The sequence below is a fragment of the Oncorhynchus gorbuscha genome, linkage group LG05, assembly GCF_021184085.1.
Source record: "Oncorhynchus gorbuscha isolate QuinsamMale2020 ecotype Even-year linkage group LG05, OgorEven_v1.0, whole genome shotgun sequence".
In the NCBI taxonomy this organism is placed as follows: Eukaryota; Metazoa; Chordata; class Actinopteri; order Salmoniformes; family Salmonidae; genus Oncorhynchus; species Oncorhynchus gorbuscha.
Genome location: NC_060177.1, coordinates 76891626 through 76911567, shown reverse-complemented (window position 1 = coordinate 76911567; position 19942 = coordinate 76891626). Strand labels below are relative to the sequence as shown.

The window sequence follows — 19942 nt, the reverse complement described above, 5'->3', positions numbered from 1 at the left end:
GAGGTGGATGACGGCAGCAGCTTTCCAATCTATAGGGATCTCAGACGATACCAAAGAGAGGTTGAACAGGCTCGTAATAGGAGTTGCAACAATTGCAGCAGATGATTTTAGAAAGAGATCCAGATTGTCTAGCCCAGCTGATTTGAAGGGGCCCAGATTTTGCAGCTCTTTCAGAACATTAGCTATCTGGATTTGGGTGAACGAGAAGCGGGGGGGGGGGCTTTGGCAAGTTGCTGTGGGGGGGGATGCAGAGCTGTTGGCCGAGGTAGGGGTGGCCAGGTGGAAAGCATGGCCAGCCGTAGAAAAATGCGTGTTGAAATTATTATTGTAGATTTTTCAGTGGTGATAGAGTTTTCTAACCTGGGAGGAGGTCGGAGAGTTTGTGCTACAGGATGCAAATTTCTGTTTGAAAAAAACTAGCCTTTGCATTCCTAACTGACTGTGTATATTGGTTCCCTGAAGAGTTGTATATCGCAGGGGCTATTTTATGCTAATGCAGGATGTTTTTGTGCTGGTCAATGGCAGTCAAGTCTGGAGTGAACCAAGGGCTATATCTGTTCTTCGTTCTACATTTTTTGAATGGGGCATGCCTATTTAAGATGGTGAGGAAACCAGGCATCCTCTACTGACGGGATGAGGTCAATATCCTCCCAGGATACCCGGGCCAGGTCGATTAGAAAGGCCCACTTGCTGAAGTGTTTTAGGGAGCATTTGACAGTGATGAAGGGTGATCGTTTGACCGCGGACCCATTACGGACGCAGGCAATGAGGCAGTGATTTCTGAGATCCTGGTTGAAGACAGCAGATGTGTATTTAGAGGGCAGGTTGGTCAAGATGATATCTGAGGGTGCCTGTGTTTACGGATTTAGGGTTGTACCTGGTAGGTTTCTGGATAATTTGTGTGTGATTGAGGGCATCTAGCTTAGATTGCAGCACGGCCGGGGTGATAAGCATATCCCAGCTCAGGTCACCTAACAGTACGAACTCTGAAGATCAATTCACATATGGTGTGCAGGGCACAGCTGGGGGCTTAAAGTGGTCCTATGGACAGACACAACAATCTCTGCTGTGGAGCTTTGTAGCTCTTTCAGGGTTATCTGTGGTCTCTTTGTTGCCTCTCTGATTAATGCCCTCCTTGCTTGGTCCATGAGTTTTGGTGGGCGGCCCTCTCCTGGCAGTTTTTTTGTGGTGCCATATTCTTTCCATTTTTTAATAATTGATTTAATGGTGCTCCATGGGATGTTCAAAGTTTCAGATATTTTTTATAACCCAACCCTGATATGTACTTTTCCACAACTTTGTCCCTGACCTGTTTGGAGAGCTCCTTGATCTTCATGGCGCTGCTTGCTTGGTGGTGCCCCTTTCTTAGTGTTGCAGACTCTGGGGCCTTTCGGAACAGGTGTATATATACTGAGATCATGTGACACTTAAATAAAGTCCACCTGTGTGCAATCTAACTAATTATGTGACTTCTGAAGGTAATTGGTTGCACCAGATCTTATTTAGGGGCTTCATAGCAAAGGGGGTGAATACATATTCACGTACCTTTCCATAAAAAAAATGAATTTTTTAAAATAAGTTATTTTTTAAATTTCACTTCACCAATTTGGAACATTTTATGTATGTCCATTACATAAATTCCAAATAAAAATCAATTTAAATGACAGTTTGTAATGCAACAAAATAGGAACAACGCCAAGGGGGATGAATACTTTTGCAAGGCACTGTATTTGCCCTGCTTTTACAGAACATGCAGTTAGGGTTTACACAGTACATCTAATTTCTTCAATTCTTTACTCCACTTTCTCTTTCATAAACCTCTCATCCTTATCATTCCTGCTTTCTATGTATGCTGTTTAAACACATCTCCCCCTGTCACAGTCTTCCTGTTTCCCCGGCCCACTCGTCTCCCCCCTCCCTTCTCTCCCCTCGTCACATGGCTGAAAACATGCAAGGATTCAGGATTCTGCTCATAAAAGCACAATACAATCTGCCAGACAGTAGAGCAGACAACGTGAGGGCAGAGCAAGGCAAGGCACACAGACGATATGTCCCAAATGACAACCTGTTCGATATATAGTGCACTGCTTTTGACCAAGTCACTGTAAGGGGACTAGGGTGCCATTTGGGATGGAGACAGAGATACATGGGGGTGGTACACTCCTTTCCTATCTAACTATGCCACTCTTCTCTCTAATGAATGTCTTAATACTTCCCCACTGAGTTCTATTTTATGGTTGTTAATCAATGTTCAAAGTGCTGGGGAAAAAGTGATTCATTAATATGGTGGCTGTGTAATTGGCTTACGCTTCAATCCACATACTGTCTCTGGTTCTCTGTGGACTGTCCTTGAGAAGCAGAGACATTAACATTTACGGAGCACAAGGAAGGAAGCCACAGATGTGAGTTGAGCAATCAGGCTGGACTAGTATCAGTGAAATGTCAGTTGTTGTATTGGACTATATGTAACGGGTGTGAAATGGCTAGTTAGATAGCGGTGTGTGGTAGTAGCGTTTCAATCGCTGACATCACTTATTTGAAGTAGTTATTTCCCTTGCTCTGCAAGGGCTGCGGCTTTTGTGGAGCGATAGGTAATGATGCTTCAAAGGGTGACTGTTGTCGATGTGTTGAGAGGACCTGTAACAGTCGTCGGTGGAACAAGGTGGCAGCGCAGCGTGGTACTTGTTCATGTTATTTATTTAAACTGAACACTATCAAACAAAAACCCACAACCGAGACAGCTCCGTCAGGTGCAAACCACACTGAACAGAAAATATAATCACCCACAACTAAAGGGTGAAAACAGGCTGCCTAAGTATGGTTCTCAATCAGGGACAACGATTGACAGCTGCCTCTGATTGAGAACCATACCAGGCCAAACACAGAAATACCAAATCATAGAAAAAATAACATAGACTGCCCACCCAACTCACGCCATGACCATACTAAAACAAAGACATCACAAAGGAACTAAGGTCAGAACGTGACAGGGCTCCTTGTTCAAGCCCAGGTTGGGGCGAGGATAGGGATGGAAGGAACACTGTTACACATAGTAGTTCCACAATTGGCTCCATGACAGTAGCTAGTTTGTCCTCTGGAAGTGGTCGTCTTGGATGTGTGTGGTCCTCCCCATTACCTTTATACACAGCCCTTTAGAATGTTTATAGGAAGGAGTGGAGAGCCAGAGAGATAAGGGATGAAAGCATTCCTCTCCTCGCCCTCGATCTCCCCCCCCCCTCTCTCCTCTGCTGCTGCACTTGCTGCTTCATATTTAATTAGTTAGAGTGTGTTATAGAAGAGAGGGCGGCATGGCATTTCAGAGCAGCATCCACACAGAGATGTGTACAGACTGCTCAACACCAGACAGCACAACTCACTGAATGTGTAATGCTGTAGGTGTGTGTGTGCATGTGTGTGTGCGCATGCGTGTGTGTTTGTGTGCATGCGTGTCTTTGTGTGTATATATACTGTATGTACACACACACGTGCATTGCTTGTTAGCCCATATCCTCTCTTGTCTCTAGCCTACATTATGTGCAGTATGCGTAGCTATGTGGGAGTACTTGCTATAGAAATGTGTTTGTAGAAATGTGATTGTGTGGGAGAGTTATTAAACAACATAGTACAGCTGACCATGTTCTTTTCTGTTGCCAATTAAGAGAGTAAGAACAATAGAACAAACACAAAATGTATCTGATGATGTGTGTGGTACAGTACATGTTGGGCCATATTATGTAGGATGAAAGCTGGAGAAAGAAATGCACACATCTTTTGTTTCATATTGCAAATCCATCCCCAGACCCACTTCAGTGAACCACAGGGGGAGATGGAATTTGTGACACATGAAATAAGTGTTTTTTGTTTGATGAAGGTATAGATTGAACTCATGTACAGTGCCTTGCGAAAGTATTCGGCCCCCTTGAACTTTGCAACCTTTTGCCACATTTCAGGCTTCAAACATAAAGATATAAAACTGTATTTTTTTGTGAAGAATCAACAACAAGTGGGACACAATCATGAAGTGGAACGACATTTATTGGATATTTCAAACTTTTTTAACAAATCAAAAACTGAAAAATTGGGCGTGCAAAATTATTCAGCCCCCTTAAGTTAATACTTTGTAGTGCCACCTTTTGCTGCGATTACAGCTGTCAATTGCTTGGGGTATGTCTCTATCAGTTTTGCACATCGATTTTTTTCCCATTCCTCCTTGCAAAACAGCTCGAGCTCAGTGAGGTTGGATGGAGAGCATTTGTGAACAGCAGTTTTCAGTCCTTTCCACAGATTCTCGATTGGATTCAGGTCTGGACTTTGACTTGGCCATTCTAACACCTGGATATGTTTATTTTTGAACCATTCCATTGTAGATTTTGCTTTATGTTTTGGATCATTGTCTTGTTGGAAGACAAATCTCCGTCCCAGTCTCAGGTCTTTTGCAGACTCCATCAGGTTTTCTTCCAGAATGGTCCTGTATTTGGCTCCATCCATCTTCCCATCAATTTTAACCATCTTCCCTGTCCCTGCTGAAGAAAAGCAGGCCCAAACCATGATGCTGCCACCACCATGTTTGACAGTGGGGATGGTGTGTTCAGGGTGTTGCTTTTACGCCAAACATAACGTTTTGCATTGTTGCCAAAAAGTTCAATTTTGGTTTCATCTGACCAGAGCACGTTCTTCCACATGTTTGGTGTGTCTCCCAGGTGGCTTGTGGCAAACGTTAAACGACACTTTTTATGGATATCTTTAAGAAATGGCTTCTTGCCACTCTTCCATAAAGGCCAGATTTGTGCAATATACGACTGATTGTTGTCCTATGGACAGAGTCTCCCACCTCAGCTGTAGATCTCTGCAGTTCATCCAGAGTGATCATGGGCCTCTTGGCTGCATTTCTGATCAGTCTTCTCCTTGTATGAGCTGAAAGTTTAGAAGGACAGCCAGTTCTTGGTAGATTTGCAGTGGTCTGATACTCCTTCCATTTCAATATTATCGCTTGCACAGTGCTCCTTGGGATGTTTAAAGCTTGGGAGTTTGAGAGAGAGTTTGCTGCACTGAAAGTAAAGGGGCTGAATAATTTTGCACGCCCAATTTTTCAGTTTTTGATTTGTTAAAAAAGTTTGAAATATCCAATAAATGTCGTTCCACTTCATGATTGTGTCCCACTTGTTGTTGATTCTTCACAAAAATATACAGTTTTATATCTTTATGTTTGAAGCCTGAAATGTGGCAAAAGGTCGCAAAGTTCAAGGGGGCCGAATACTTTCGCAAGGCACTGTATATACTCAGCCTCCCATATCCCTCTTTACACTCTCCATGTGTAATTCTCCCCTCCCACTGTCTGTGTGTATGTGTGTAAATGTAAAAGGGTTTACTCCCCTACTGTACATACTCAGCCTCCCATATCCCTCATGTGTAATTCTCCCCTTCTGCTGTCTGTGTGTGTGTGTGTGTGTGTAAATGTAAAAGGGTTTACTCCCCTACTGTACATACTCAGCCTCCCATATCCCTCATGTGTAATTCTCCCCTCCTGCTGTCTGTGTGTGTTTGTAAATGTGAAATGGTTTACTCCCCTACTGTACATACTCAGCCTCCCATATCCCTCATGTGTAATTCTCCCCTCCTGCTGTCTGTGTGTGTGTGTGTAAATGTGAAATGGTTTACTCCCCTACTGTACATACTCAGCCTCCCATATCCCTCATGTGTAATTCTCCCCTCCTGCTGTCTGTGTGTGTGTGTGTAAATGTAAAAGGGTTTACTCCCCTACTGTACATACTCAGCCTCCCATATCCATCATGTGTAATTCTCCCCTCCTGCTGTCTGTGTGTGTGTGTGTGTGTGTAAATGTAAAAGGGTTTACTCCCCTACTGTACTATCGCCACTCATATGTGTGGCCCTAGAGCCATGTACAAGAGCAAGGAATCATATCAAACCGGTCTGGAACACACCTGCATATTGGATTTCACACTCAAAATAATGGATTTAGGCACGTGTCATGAACATGTTCGGAATGTATAGACAGCACACCAGCATCAAGAGACCTCGAGTAGTTTCGGTTTAAGAAGACAGTTCCATAGGGAACTAAAACCAAGAGTAAAACCAAGATACTAACCAGGTTTCCGTTCAACCTTTTTATGCGGGTAAAGTACATGTTGAATGAAAAATGTAATGACAGGCCTAATTTCCAATTGTCGACAAAACTAAATACTCTAGACAAAATACGCCTTTTGTGACGCATTTATGCGTACCACTACGTCTGATCGGGAAAGCATGCAGTTTATTAGGCTACAGATGAGATACATTATGATGAACATCACAGGGTGGTGAAAGTGCAAGGTAATGACCTTGATGCTCCTTTCCAATAAATATTGAGGGTCTTATTCTGGTGACATGATAATCGATGCTTGGCTGCGGTTTGATAAATCATCTAGCTCTTTTGCCCATAATAGTAATATCATCATGTAGGCTGGAGCGCATGAGCCAACAGCAGTGTTTTTTGTTGGAGTTGAAAATTGGATGGAAACCAATTTAAACTTATATTTTTTATCTGGTACATCAAATCAAATCAAATGTTTTTATATAGCCCTTCTTACATCAGCTGATATCTCAAAGTGCTGTACAGAAACCCAGCCTAAAACTCCAAACAGCAAGCAATGCAGGTGTAGAAGCAAGGTGGCTAGGAAAAACTCCCTAGAAAGGCCTAAAACTAGGAAGAAACCTAGAGAGGATCCAGGCTATGAGGGGTGGCCAGTCCTCTTCTGGCTGTGCCGGGTGGAGATTATAACAGAACATGGCCAAGATGTTCAAATGTTCTTACATGACCAGCATGGTCAAATAATAATAATCACAGTAGTTGTCGAGGGTGCAGAAAGTCAGAACTTCAGGAGTAAATGCCAGTTGGCTTTTCATAGCCGATCATTCAGAGTATCTCTACCGCTCCTGCTGTCTCAAGAGAGTTGAAAACAGCAGGTCTGGGACAGGTAGCTTGTCAGGTGAACAGGTAAGGGTTCCATAACCGCAGGCAGAACAGTTGAAACTGGAGCAGCAGCACGGCCAGGTGAACTGTGGACAGCAAGGAGTCATCATGCCAGGAAGTCCTGAGGCATGGTCCTAGGGCTCAGGTCCTCCGAGAGAGCGAAAGAAAGAGAGAAAGAGAGAATTAGAGAGACCATACTTAAATTTACACAGGACACTGGATAAGACAGGAGAAGTACTCCAGATATAACAGACTGACCCTAGCCCCCCAACACATAAACTACTACAGCATAAATACTGGAGGCTGAGACAGGAGGGGTCAGGAGACACTGTGGCCCTATCCGATGATACCCCCGGACAGGGCGACACAGGCAGGATATAACCCCACCCACTTTTCCAAAGCACAGGGATATCTTCAACCACCAATTTACCATCTTGAGACAAGGGCGAGTATAGCCCACAAATAGCCCACAAGGCCGAGTATAGCCCACAAAGTAAAGCCCACGGCACAACCCAAGGTGGGCACCAACCCAGACAGGAAGATCACGTCAGTGACTCAACCCACTCAAGTGACGCACGCGTCCTAGGGACGGCATGGAAGAGCACCAGTAAACCAGTGACTCTGTAATAGGATTAGAGGCAGAGAATCCCAGTGGAGAGAGGGGAACCGGCCAGGCAGTCTTCAGTAAAGACTTAAAGGTTGAGACCGAGTCTGCGTCTCTCACATGGGTAGGCAGACCATTCCATAAAAATAGAGCTAGGAGCAAGCCCATGTAATGCTTTGTAGGTTAGCAGTAAAACCTTGAAATCAGCCCTTGCATTAACAGGAAGCCAGTGTAGGGAGGCTAGCACTGGAGTAATATGATACATTTTTTTGGTTCTAGTCAGGATTCTAGCAGCCGTATTTAGCACTAACTGAAGTTTATTTAGTGCTTTATCCGGGTAGCTGGAAAGTAGAGCATTGCAGTAGTCTAACCTAGAAGTAAAAAAGCATGGATACATTTTTCTGCATCATTTTTGGACAGAAAGTTTCAGATTTTTGCAATGTTACATAGATGGAAAAAAGCTGTCCTTGAAACAGTTATGTGATATGTTTGTCAAAAGAGAGATCAGAGTCCAGAGTAACAACAAGGTCCTTCACAGTTTTATTTGAGACGACTGTACAACCATCAAGATTACTTGTCAGATTCAACAGAAGATCTCTTGTTTCTTGGGACCTAGAACAAGCATCTCTGTTTTATCAGAGGTTAAAAGTAGAATGTTTACAGCCATCCACTTCTTAATGTATGAAACACAGGCTTCTAGCACGGGCAATTTTGGGGCTTCACCATGTTTCATTTACATTTACATTTAAGTCATTTAGCAGACGCTCTTATCCAGAGCGACTTACAAATTGGTGCATTCACCTTAAAATGTACAGCTGTGTGTCATCTTCATAGCAGTGAAAGTTAACATTATGTTTTCGAATGACATCCTCAAGAGGTAAAATATATAGTGAAAACAATAGTGGTCCTAAAACGGAACCTTGAGGAACACTGAAATTTACAGTTGCTTTGTCAGAGGACAAACCATTCACAGAGACAAACTGATATCTTTCCATTACATTACATTTACATTTAAGTCATTTAGCAGACGCTCTTATCCAGAGCGACTTACAAATTGGTGCATTCACCTTATGACATCCAGTGGGACAGTCACTTAACAATAGTGCATCTAAAACTTAGGGGGGGTGGGGTGAGAGGGATTACTTAACCTATCCTAGGTATTCCTTAAAGAGGTGGGGTTTCAGGTGTCTCCGGAAGGTGGTGATTGACTCCGCTGTCCTGGCATCGTGAGGGAGTTTGTTCCACCATTGGGGGGCCAGGGCAGCGAACAGTTTTGACTGGGCTGAGCGGGAGCTGTACTTCCTCAGTGGTAGGGAGGCGAGCAGGCCAGAGGTGGATGAACGCAGTGCCCTTGTTTGGGTGTAGGGCCTGATCAGAGCCTGGAGGTACTGAGGTGCCGTTCCCCTCACAGCTCCGTAGGCAAGGACCATGGTCTTGTAGCGGATGCGAGCTTCAACTGGAAGCCAGTGGAGAGAACGGAGGAGCGGGGTGACGTGAGAGAACTTGGGAAGGTTGAACACCAGACGGGCTGCGGCGTTCTGGATGAGTTGAAGGGGTTTAATGGCACAGGCAGGGAGCCCAGCCAACAGCGAGTTGCAGTAATCCAGACGGGAGATGACAAGTGCCTGGATTAGGACCTGCGCCGCTTCCTGTGTGAGGCAGGGTCGTACTCTGCGGATGTTGTAGAGCATGAACCTACAGGAACGGGCCACCGCCTTGATGTTAGTTGAGAACGACAGGGTGTTGTCCAGGATCACGCCAAGGTTCTTGGCGCTCTGGGAGGAGGACACAATGGAGTTGTCGACCGTGATGGCGAGATCATGGAACGGGCAGTCCTTCCCCGGGAGGAAGAGCAGCTCCGTCTTGCCGAGGTTCAGCTTGAGGTGGTGATCCGTCATCCACACTGATATGTCTGCCAGACATGCAGAGATGCGATTCGCCACCTGGTCATCAGAAGGGGGAAAGGAGAAGATTAATTGTGTGTCGTCTGCATAGCAATGATAAGAGAGACCATGTGAGGTTATGACAGAGCCAAGTGACTTGGTGTATAGCGAGAATAGGAGAGGGCCAAGAACAGAGCCCTGGGGGACACCAGTGGTGAGAGCGCGTGGTGAGGAGACAGATTCTCGCCACGCCACCTGGTAGGAGCGACCTGTCAGGTAGGACGCAATCCAAGCGTGGGCCGCGCCGGAGATGCCCAACTCGGAGAGGGTGGAGAGGAGGATCTGATGGTTCACAGTATCGAAGGCAGCCGATAGATCTAGAAGGATGAGAGCAGAGGAGAGAGAGTTAGCTTTAGCAGTGCGGAGCGCCTCCGTGATACAGAGGAGAGCAGTCTCAGTTGAATGACTAGTCTTGAAACCTGACTGATTTGGATCAAGAAGGTCATTCAGAGAGAGATAGCGGGAGAGCTGGCCAAGGACGGCACGTTCAAGAGTTTTGGAGAGAAAAGAAAGAAGGGATACTGGTCTGTAATTGTTGACATCGGAGGGATCGAGTGTAGGTTTTTTCAGAAGGGGTGCAACTCTCGCTCTCTTGAAGACGGAAGGGACGTAGCCAGCGGTCAGGGATGAGTTGATGAGCGAGGTGAGGTAAGGGAGAAGGTCTCCGACAGATAAGATCTAAACAAGGCCAGTCTGTGTTGACCAATTTGGGTTTCCAATCTCTCCAAAAGAATGTGGTGATCGATGGTATCAAAAGCAGCAGTAAGGTGTAGGAGCACGAGGACAGATGCAGAGCCTCGGTCTGACGCCATTAAAAGGTCATTTAAACCTTCACAAGTGCAGTCTCGGTGCTATAATGTGGCATTTCGTATACATTGTTTGTCTTCAGGAAGGTAGTTTTTTATATTTTCTGGGTCAAGGTTTTTACTTTTTCAAGAGAGGCTTTATTACTGCCACTTTTAGTGAGTTTGGTAAACATCCGGTGGATAGAAAGCCATTTATTATGTTCAACATAGGAAGGCCAAGCACAGGAAGCAGCTCTTTCAGTAGTTTATTTGGAATAGGGTCCAGTATTCAGCTTGAAGGTTTAGAGGCCATGATTATTTTCATCACTGTGTCAAGAGATATAGTACTAAAACACTTGAGTGTCTCTCTTGATCCTAGGTCCTGGCAGAGTTGTGCAGACTCAGGACAACTGAGCTTTGGAGGAATACGCAGATTTAATGATCATGATCTTTTCCTCAAAGAAGTTCATGAATTTATTACTGCTGAAGTGAAAGCCATCCTCTCTTGGGGAATGCTGCTTCTTAGTTAGCTTTGCGACAGTATCAAAATACATTTTGGATTGTTCTTATTTTCCACAATTAAGTAGAAAAAATAGGATGATCGAGCAGCAGTAAGGGCTCTTCGATACTGCACGGTACTGTCTTTCCAAGCTAGTCGGAAGACTTCCAGTTTGGTGTGGCGTCATTCCCGTTCCAATTTTCTGGAAGCTTGCTTCAGAGCTCGGGTATTTTCTGTATATCAGGGAGCTAGTTTCTTATGACAAATGTTTTAAGTTTTTAGGGGTGTAACTGCATCTAGGGTATTGCGCAAGGTTAAATTGAGTTCCTTAGTTAGGTGGTTAACTGATTTTTGTCCTCTGATGTCCCTTGGGTAGGCAGAGAGAGTCTGGAAGGGCATCAAAGAATCTTTGGGCTGTCTGAGAATTTATAGCACGAGAATTTATAGCACTACATGGGACTTGAATAGCAAAAAGTGTTTCACCCTACATCATCAGCACCGTGTTTGAATTGCAACAAGTCAATTTGATTCAAACACGTCTCTGGGAAAACGTGAGTATTTTAGAAGATTTGTATGAAAATTTGTCGCCAATTGGATGGAAAGCTAATGAGACAAATCAGGTTATTCAATTATTGGGTGGGACAATTATAACACACGGGTTACTTCCAAAATGGCACCTTATTGGTTAAAAGTAGTACACTATATAGGGAATAGAGTGCCATTTGGAAAGCTGTTATTGAGTAGGATATGTCTTGGTCTGGTGAGTGGTGAGTCACTCAGTTGGAGTCAGCAAGCTCCCTGTGAGAGACAGACAGGCAGGCAGCCTCACAGTGAGAGGCAGACAGACAGGCAGGCAGGCAGGCAGGCTCACAGTGAGTGGCAGACAGACAGGCAGCCAGTCAGGCTCACAGTGAGAGTCAGGCAGCCAGCTGTCCAGTGCTAATCAGAGTGTTGTGTTGTGCTTCTCTTTGCAGAGCAGCCAGAGCTTTCGGAGATTACCTGTCTCACACACACCCTGAGAACCGCAACGGATCAGGTACTCTCAGTGTCCAGCCTCATCTATTACATCCCATAACATTCCTTCACATTTCCTATAACTTTCCTCTTCACATGGCTTAATATATCCTATAACTTTCATTTTCACATGGCTTCACATATCCTAGAAGTTTCCTCTTCAGATTTCCTCTTCACATGACTTCACATTTCCTAGAGCTTTCCTCTTCAAATGTAACCGACCGGCTTATGTGACAAAATTTGAAAATTTATTTTTTACATTGAATAAAAGTAGAGACTCAGAGATAGAAAATGTTATATCTGTAACATCGTCTGCATGTATCTGGTGAGATAAGTCAGGCGCAGGACAGCAGATATGAGGAATAAAAACACTTTTATTCAAAAATCAATATGATATACATAATATACACGGCCACAATATACGGACCACAATACAACAAACAATCACTCACAAAAACCATGTGGGGAACAGAGGGTTAAATAATGAACAGGTGTTTGTGGGATTGAAAACAGGTGTGTGAAACAAAGACAAAACAAATGGAAAATGAAAAGTGGATCGGCGGTAGCTAGAAAGCCGGTGACGTCGACTGCCGAACGCCGCCCGAACAAGGAGAGGGGCCGACTTCAGCGGAAGTCGTGACAATATCATACACTACAACCACAGTTGAGGAACAGTGAGAAAGTTAATCTGCCTTGAATGTTGATAAACTTGTAACCTCACTTTTGAGAAAATTCCCCTTGAAAGTTTTGGTTAACCTACTTGAGAGCTATTCTTTGTCTACACCCATTCAGCATCGTTCACACCCTCTTAAGCTTTAGTCCCACCCATCTCTTCAAGGATTCACATGTGAGGCCATGCTCTAAACAACCAAAGATTTCAAGACTAAAGGCTGGTTGATACTCGGCCTATCTACAGTTGTGGCTGTGTCTTCATTAACATTCTATTGTGGTCCGACATCAGCCTTGTGGTCCAAAATAGCATAACTAGTGTATTTTGTTTCAACATCAATAAATCCACCCATTTAAAAAGTAATTTAGTATACAGTACCAGTCAAAGGTTTGGACACACCAACTCATTCCAGGGTTTTTCTTTATTTGTACTATTTTCTTCATTGTAGAATAATAGTGAAATCATCAAAACTATGAAATAACACACATGGAATCATGTATTAACCAAAAAAAGTGTTAAACTAATCAAAATATATGTTCTATTTGAGATTCTTCAATGTAGCCACCCTTTGCCTTGATGACAGCTTTGCACACTCTTGGCATTCTCTCAACCAGCTTCACTTGGAATGCTTTTCCAACCGTCTTGAAGAAGTTCCCACATATGCTGAGCACTTGCTGGTGGCTCTTCCCTCACTCTGTGGTCCAACTTATCCTAAACCATCTCAATTCAGTTGAGGTCGGGTGATTGTGGAGGCCAGGTAATCTGATGCAGCACTCCATCACTTTCCCTCTTGGTCAAATAGCCCGTACACAGCCTAGAGATATGTTGGGTCATTGTCCTGTTGATTAACAAATCATAGTCCCACTAAACGCACACCAGATGGGATGGCGTATCGCTGCAGAGTGATGTGGTAGCCATGCTGGTTAAGTGTGCCTTGAATTCTGAATAAATCACAGACATGCATCCCTACACCATCACACCTCCTCCTCCATGCTTCACGGTGGGAACTACATATGAGGAGATAATCCATTCACCTACTCTGCGTCTCACAAAGACATGGCGGTTGGAACCCAAAATCTCAAATTTGGACCAAAAGATAGATTTCCACTGTCTAATGTCCATTGGTAATGTTTCTTGGCCCAAGAAAGTCTCTTCTTATTATTTGTGTTCTTTAGTAGTGGTTTCTTTGCAGAAATTCTATCATGAAGGCCTGATTCACTCAGTCTCCTCTGAACAATTGATGTTGAGATGTGTCTGTTACTTGAACTCTGTGAAACATTTTTTGGTTCTGCAATTTTTGAGGCTGGTAACTCTAATGAACTTAACCTTTGCAGAAGAGGTAACTCTGGGTCTTCCTTTTCTGTGGCGGTGCCCATGAGAGCCAGTTTCATCATAGCGCTCAAAGTTCTTGAAATTTTCTGGAATGACTGACCTTCATGTTTTAAAATAATGATGGACTATCACTTCTCTTTACTTATTTGAGCTGTTCTTGCCATAATACATTTAACATTTACATTTAAGTCATTTAGCAGACGCTCTTATCCAGAGCGACTTACAAATTGGTGCATTCACCTTATGGCATCCAGTGGAACAGTCACTTTACAATAGTGCATCTAAATCTTAAAGGGGGGGGGTGAGAAGGATTACTTATCCTATCCTAGGTATTCCTTAAAGAGGTGGGGTTTCAGGTGTCTCCGGAAGGTGGTGATTGACTCCGATGTCCTGGCGTCGTGAGGGAGTTTGTTCCACCATTGGGGGGCCAGAGCAGCGAACAGTTTTGACTGGGCTGAGCGGGAACTGTACTTCCTCAGTGGTAGGGAGGCAAGCAGGCCAGAGGTGGATGAACGCAGTGCCCTTGTTTGGTTGTAGGGCCTGATCAGAGCCTGGACGTACTGAGGTGCCGTTCCCCTCACAGCTCCGTAGGCAAGCACCATGGTCTTGTAGCGGATGCGAGCTTCAACTGGAAGCCAGTGGAGAGAGCGGAGTGGGGTGACGTGAGAGAACTTGGGAAGGTTGAACACCAGTCGGGCTGCGGCGTTCTGGATGAGTTGTAGGGGTTTAATGGCACAGGCAGGGAGCCCAGCCAACAGCGAGTTGCAGTAATCCAGACGGGAGATGACAAGTGCCTGGATTAGGACCTGCGCCGCTTCCTGTGTGAGGCAGGGTCGTACTCTGCGGATGTTGTAGAGCATGAACCTACAGGAACGGGCCACCGCCTTGATGTTAGTTGAGAACGACAGGGTGTTGTCCAGGATCACGCCAAGGTTCTTAGCGCTCTGGGAGGAGGACACAATGGAGTTGTCAACCGTGATGGCGAGATCATGGAACGGGCAGTCCTTCCCCGGGAGGAAGAGCAGCTCCGTCTTGCCGAGGTTCAGCTTGAGGTGGTGATCCGTCATCCACACTGATATGTCTGCCAGACATGCAGAGATGCGATTCGCCACCTGGTCATCAGAAGGGGGAAAGGAGAAGATTAATTGTGTGTCGTCTGCATAGCAATGATAGGAGAGACCATGTGAGGTTATGACAGAGCCAAGTGACTTGGTGTATAGTGAGAATAGGAGAGGGCCTAGAACAGAGCCCTGGGGGACACCAGTGGTGAGAGATTCTCACCACGCCACCTGGTAGGAGCGACCTGTCAGGTAGGACGCAATCCAAGCGTGGGCCGTGCCGGAGATGCCCAACTCGGAGAGGGTGGAGAGGAGGATCTGATGGTTCACAGTATCGAAGGCAGCCGATAGGTCTAGAAGGATGAGAGCAGAGGAGAGAGAGTTAGCTTTAGCAGTGCGGAGCGCCTCCGTGATACAGAGAAGAGCAGTCTCAGTTGAATGACTGGTCTTGAAACCTGACTGATTTGGATCAAGAAGGTCATTCAGAGAGAGATAGCGGGAGAGCTGGTCAAGGACGGCACGTTCAAGAGTTTTGGAGAGAAAAGAAAGAAGGGATACTGGTCTGTAGTTGTTGACATCGGAGGGATCGAGTGTAGGTTTTTTCAGAAGGGGTGCAACTCTCGCTCTCTTGAAGACGGAAGGGACGTAGCCAGCGGTCAGGGATGAGTTGATGAGCGAGGTGAGGTAAGGGAGAAGGTCTCCGGAAATGGTCTGGAGAAGAGAGGAGGGGATAGGGTCAAGCGGGCAGGTTGTTGGGCGGCCGGCCGTCACAAGACGCGAGATTTCATCTGGAGAGAGAGGGGAGAAAGAGGTCAGAGCACAGGGTAGGGCAGTGTGAACAGAACCAGCGGTGTCGTTTGACTTAGCAAACGAGGATCAGATGTCGTCGACCTTCTTTTCAAAATGGTTGACGAAGTCATCTGCAGAGAGGGAGGAGGGGGGGAGGGGGAGGAGGATTCAGGAGGGAGGAGAAGGTGGCAAAGAGCTTCCTAGGGTTAGAGGCAGATGCTTGGAATTTAGAGTGGTAGAAAGTGGCTTTAGCAGCAGAGACAGAGGAGGAAAATGTAGAGAGGAGGGAGTGAAAGGATGCCAGGTCCGCAGGGAGGCGAGTTTTCCTCCATTTCCGCTCGGCTGCCCGGAGCCCTGTTCTGTGAGCTCGCAATGAGTGGACCTGGGTCTTTTACCAAATCTTCTGTATACCATACTTACCTTGTCACAACCCAACTGATTGGCTCAAACGCATTAACAAGGAAATACATTCCACAACTTAACTTTTAACAAGGCACACCTGTTAATTGAAATGCATTCCTGGAGACTACCTCATGAAGCTGGTTGAGAGAATGCTAAGAATGTGCAAAGCAGCCTCACAAAAAAAACCCTGAATGAGTTGGTGCGTCCAAACCTATGACTTGTACTGTATGTCAGTCTATCAAACCAGGCAACTAAAAGCAACTGTCTAAACAATGTTTTGGTTAATTTCTAGCTAACTAGCTAATGTTAAGTTAGTGTTATGCACGTGAGTGAGGACCCAAAAGCGGTTTAACAGATACAGAGTCTTTTAATGTCAAATCACAGGGAAGACATAGATCCTCTTCAGATGTATGAAAATGGCAAAATAGACAACCCGCAGAGAGGGCGACAAAAGAATAATGAAGTCCCTCTGAATATTACAGAAGAGTCCCCTTCTTGCAGCAGAGGAGAATAGCTGGGTGAGCGGCAACAGACTGCTGGTCTCTCTGGGTAGGCGCGGGTCGTAGAGGACAGAGGTACCTGATCACATGTAGCATCAGAAGAACAGGTAGATTCCGACAGGACGGGACAAGGGTGAAGCAAACAAGACGATAGTTTGGTTCTGGCATGAGAAACTCAAACGAGAATCTGACAAAGACAGAAGCAGGAACAGAGAGAGAAATAGAGACCTAATCAGAGGGAAAAAGGGAACAGGTGGGAAAAGGGTGAACGAGGTAGTTAGAGAAGATGAGGGACAGCTGGGGGAAGGAAAGGAAGAGAAGGTAACCTAATACGACCAGCAGAGGGAGACTGAGTGAAGAGAAATAACAGGAACAAGACATAATATGACAATACATGACAGTTAGACGGTTAGCCAGTTCAAATAATGACCATATCATATAGATGACAACATTTTCACTTTAGCTCATTTGAAATCAAATTGAAGTTCAATTTGTCACATGCACAGGATACAGAAGATGTAGTGAAATGGTTACTTGCATAGTAGAGTGTTTTGTTAAGACATGTAGCTATCTAGCTAGCTAGCTAAACAATTAACCATAATCCAAACTCATAACGTTACAACCGTGTTCAATGTTAGCTAGTTAGCTAACATTAGGCTATAACTAGCAATGCAAATGGCTCTGAGATACAAATAATATTACTACACAGATCATACACGTAACGTTAGCTAGCGAGCCAGATAACGTTAGCTAGCTAGCCAACAGTATGCTTTCACTTGAAATGAAAAAGACTTTCTGCCAAAATTTGAAACGTATAACATCTGAAAATGTAGCTAGCTAGAATATGTAGCTAGCTAGAATATTTTACCTGTATACATGGATGGACGCCTCTCCTTCTCTGTCATGGATGCCATGGTTGCCATTAGTTTGAAGATGTAATCCGGAGACAGTTGTTTAAGACAACAATGTGTTCTCTTTTTCTCTTTTCGACTCCCTCTGAATATTTACAATCAAACACCAGAATTTTCACCATCTCCTTAGTTATCATTTTCTAATTCTACTGGGAATTCCACTGATTTCAAAACTCCATCCTCCAGAAAGTGGAGAACAACACTTTTGCAGTAATACTACGTGATATCTTTCAAAATAGCAGCGTTAGAAAGAATTACCGACACCTACTGACTAGGTCATGTTCTAGACAGAAGCGTGCTACATGGCAGACCAATCCGAACTCATCTCTCAGAAAGTATTTTTCCGTAGCTAAAACAACTAGGCTCATAATTTAACAATTTTATTCATCTTTTCAGATGGCATACACATTTTTTATTAAGGCACATGAAAGTTCACATGTTCCAGAAGGCATTTCTGACAAAAAAGTTTACGTTCAAATGCCTCTGCTGTGAAGTAGTGACGCACAACATATGCCTCGTTTTCCGAAAACGAGTCACAAATGGCTTCACATGTCCTATAACCGTCCACTTCAAATGGCTTCACATTTCCTATAACTTTCCCCATCACATGGCTTCACATTTCCTATAACTTCCCCATCACATGGCTTCACATTTTCTATAACTTTCCTCATCACATGGCTTCCCATTTCCATCACATAGCTTCACATTTCCTATAACTTTCCCCATCACATAGCTTGACATTTCCTATAACTTTCCCCATCACATGGCTTCACATTTCCTATAACTTTCCCCATCACATGGCTTCACATTTCCTATAACTTTCCCCATCACATGGCTTCACATTTCCTATAACTTTCCCCATCACATAGCTTGACATTTCCTATAACTTTCCCCATCACATGGCTTCACATTTCCTATAACTTTCCCCATCACATGGCTTCACATTTCCTATAACTTTCCCCATCACACGGCTTCACATTTCCTATAACTTTCCCCATCACATGGCTTCACATTTCCTTTAACTTTCCCCATCACATGGCGTCACATTTCCATCACATGGCTTCACATTTCCTATAACTTTCCCCATCACATGGCTTCACATTTCCTATAACTTTCCCCATCACATGGCTTCACATTTCCTATAACTTTCCCCCTCACATGGCTTCACATTTCCTATAACTTTCCCCATCACATGGCTTCACATTTCCTATAACTTTCCCCATCACATGGCTTCACATTTCCTATAACTTTCCCCATCACATGGCTTCACATTTCCTATAACTTTCCCCATCACATGGCTTCACATTTCCTATAACTTTCCCCATCACATGGCTTCACATTTCCTATAACTTTCCCCATCACATGGCGTCACATTTCCATCACATGGCTTCACATTTCCTATAACTTTCCCCATCACATGGCTTCACATTTCCTATAACTTTCCCCATCACATGGCTTCACATTTCCTATAACTTTCCCCATCACATGGCTTCACATTTCCTATAACTTTCCCCATCACATGGCTTCACATTTCCTATAACTTTCCCCATCACACGGCTTCACATTTCCTATAACTTTCCCCATCACATGGCTTCACATTTCCTTTAACTTTCCCCATCACATGGCGTCACATTTCCATCACATGGCTTCACATTTCCTATAACTTTCCCCATCACATGGCTTCACATTTCCTATAACTTTCCCCATCACATGGCTTCACATTTCCTATAACTTTCCCCATCACATGGCTTCACATTTCCTATAACTTTCCTCATCACATGTCTTCCCATTTCCATCACATAGCTTGACATTTCCTATAACTTTCCCCATCACATGGCTTCACATTTCCTATAATTTTCCCCATCACATGGCGTCACATTTCCTATAACTTTCCCCATCACATGGCTTCACATTTCCTATAACTTTCCTCATCACATGTCTTCCCATTTCCATCACATAGCTTGACATTTCCTATAACTTTCCCCATCACATGGCTTCACATTTTCTATAACTTTCCCCATCACATGGCTTCACATTTCCTATAACTTTCCCCATCACATGGCTTGACATTTCCTATAACTTTCCCCATCACATGGCTTCACATTTCCATCACATGGCTTCCCATTTCCTATTAATTTTCCTTTTCACATGGCTTCACCTTTCCTATAATTTTCCTCATCACATGACTTTCCTCTCATCCCACTGTATAGCAGCACTAAATGCTCTAAAATCATTACCACACTATATCTGGCAAATTTCACTGTGAGAGGGTGTATCTTCCCAAGGCAGAGGACCGGGTAAGTCTGCCAAACCCCTTCTATCATCCAACTCATCCTCTCAAAATACCTCCTAATTTCCTCCCATCTCTCATTTCCCTTCTCCATTATCCATCTCTTCACATTTCATTCCTCCTCTCATCTCTGAAAAGCTTTGTTTGCTCTCTGATGTTTTCTCAAATGTTGCCA

At 44.4% G+C, this 19942-nt stretch overlaps 1 protein-coding gene across 2 annotated transcripts in view; it reads left to right on the top strand.

The window, feature by feature from the left end:
- LOC124036519 (NMDA receptor synaptonuclear signaling and neuronal migration factor-like) overlaps window positions 1-19942 on the top strand; it is a 77467-nt gene that overhangs the window by 18260 nt on the left and 39265 nt on the right. For both annotated transcript variants that reach the window (XM_046351205.1, XM_046351204.1), the window contains exon 2: window positions 11776-11837. In XM_046351205.1, the coding sequence (XP_046207161.1) occupies window positions 11776-11837 (62 nt within the window). The remainder of the gene's footprint in view (window positions 1-11775; window positions 11838-19942) is intronic.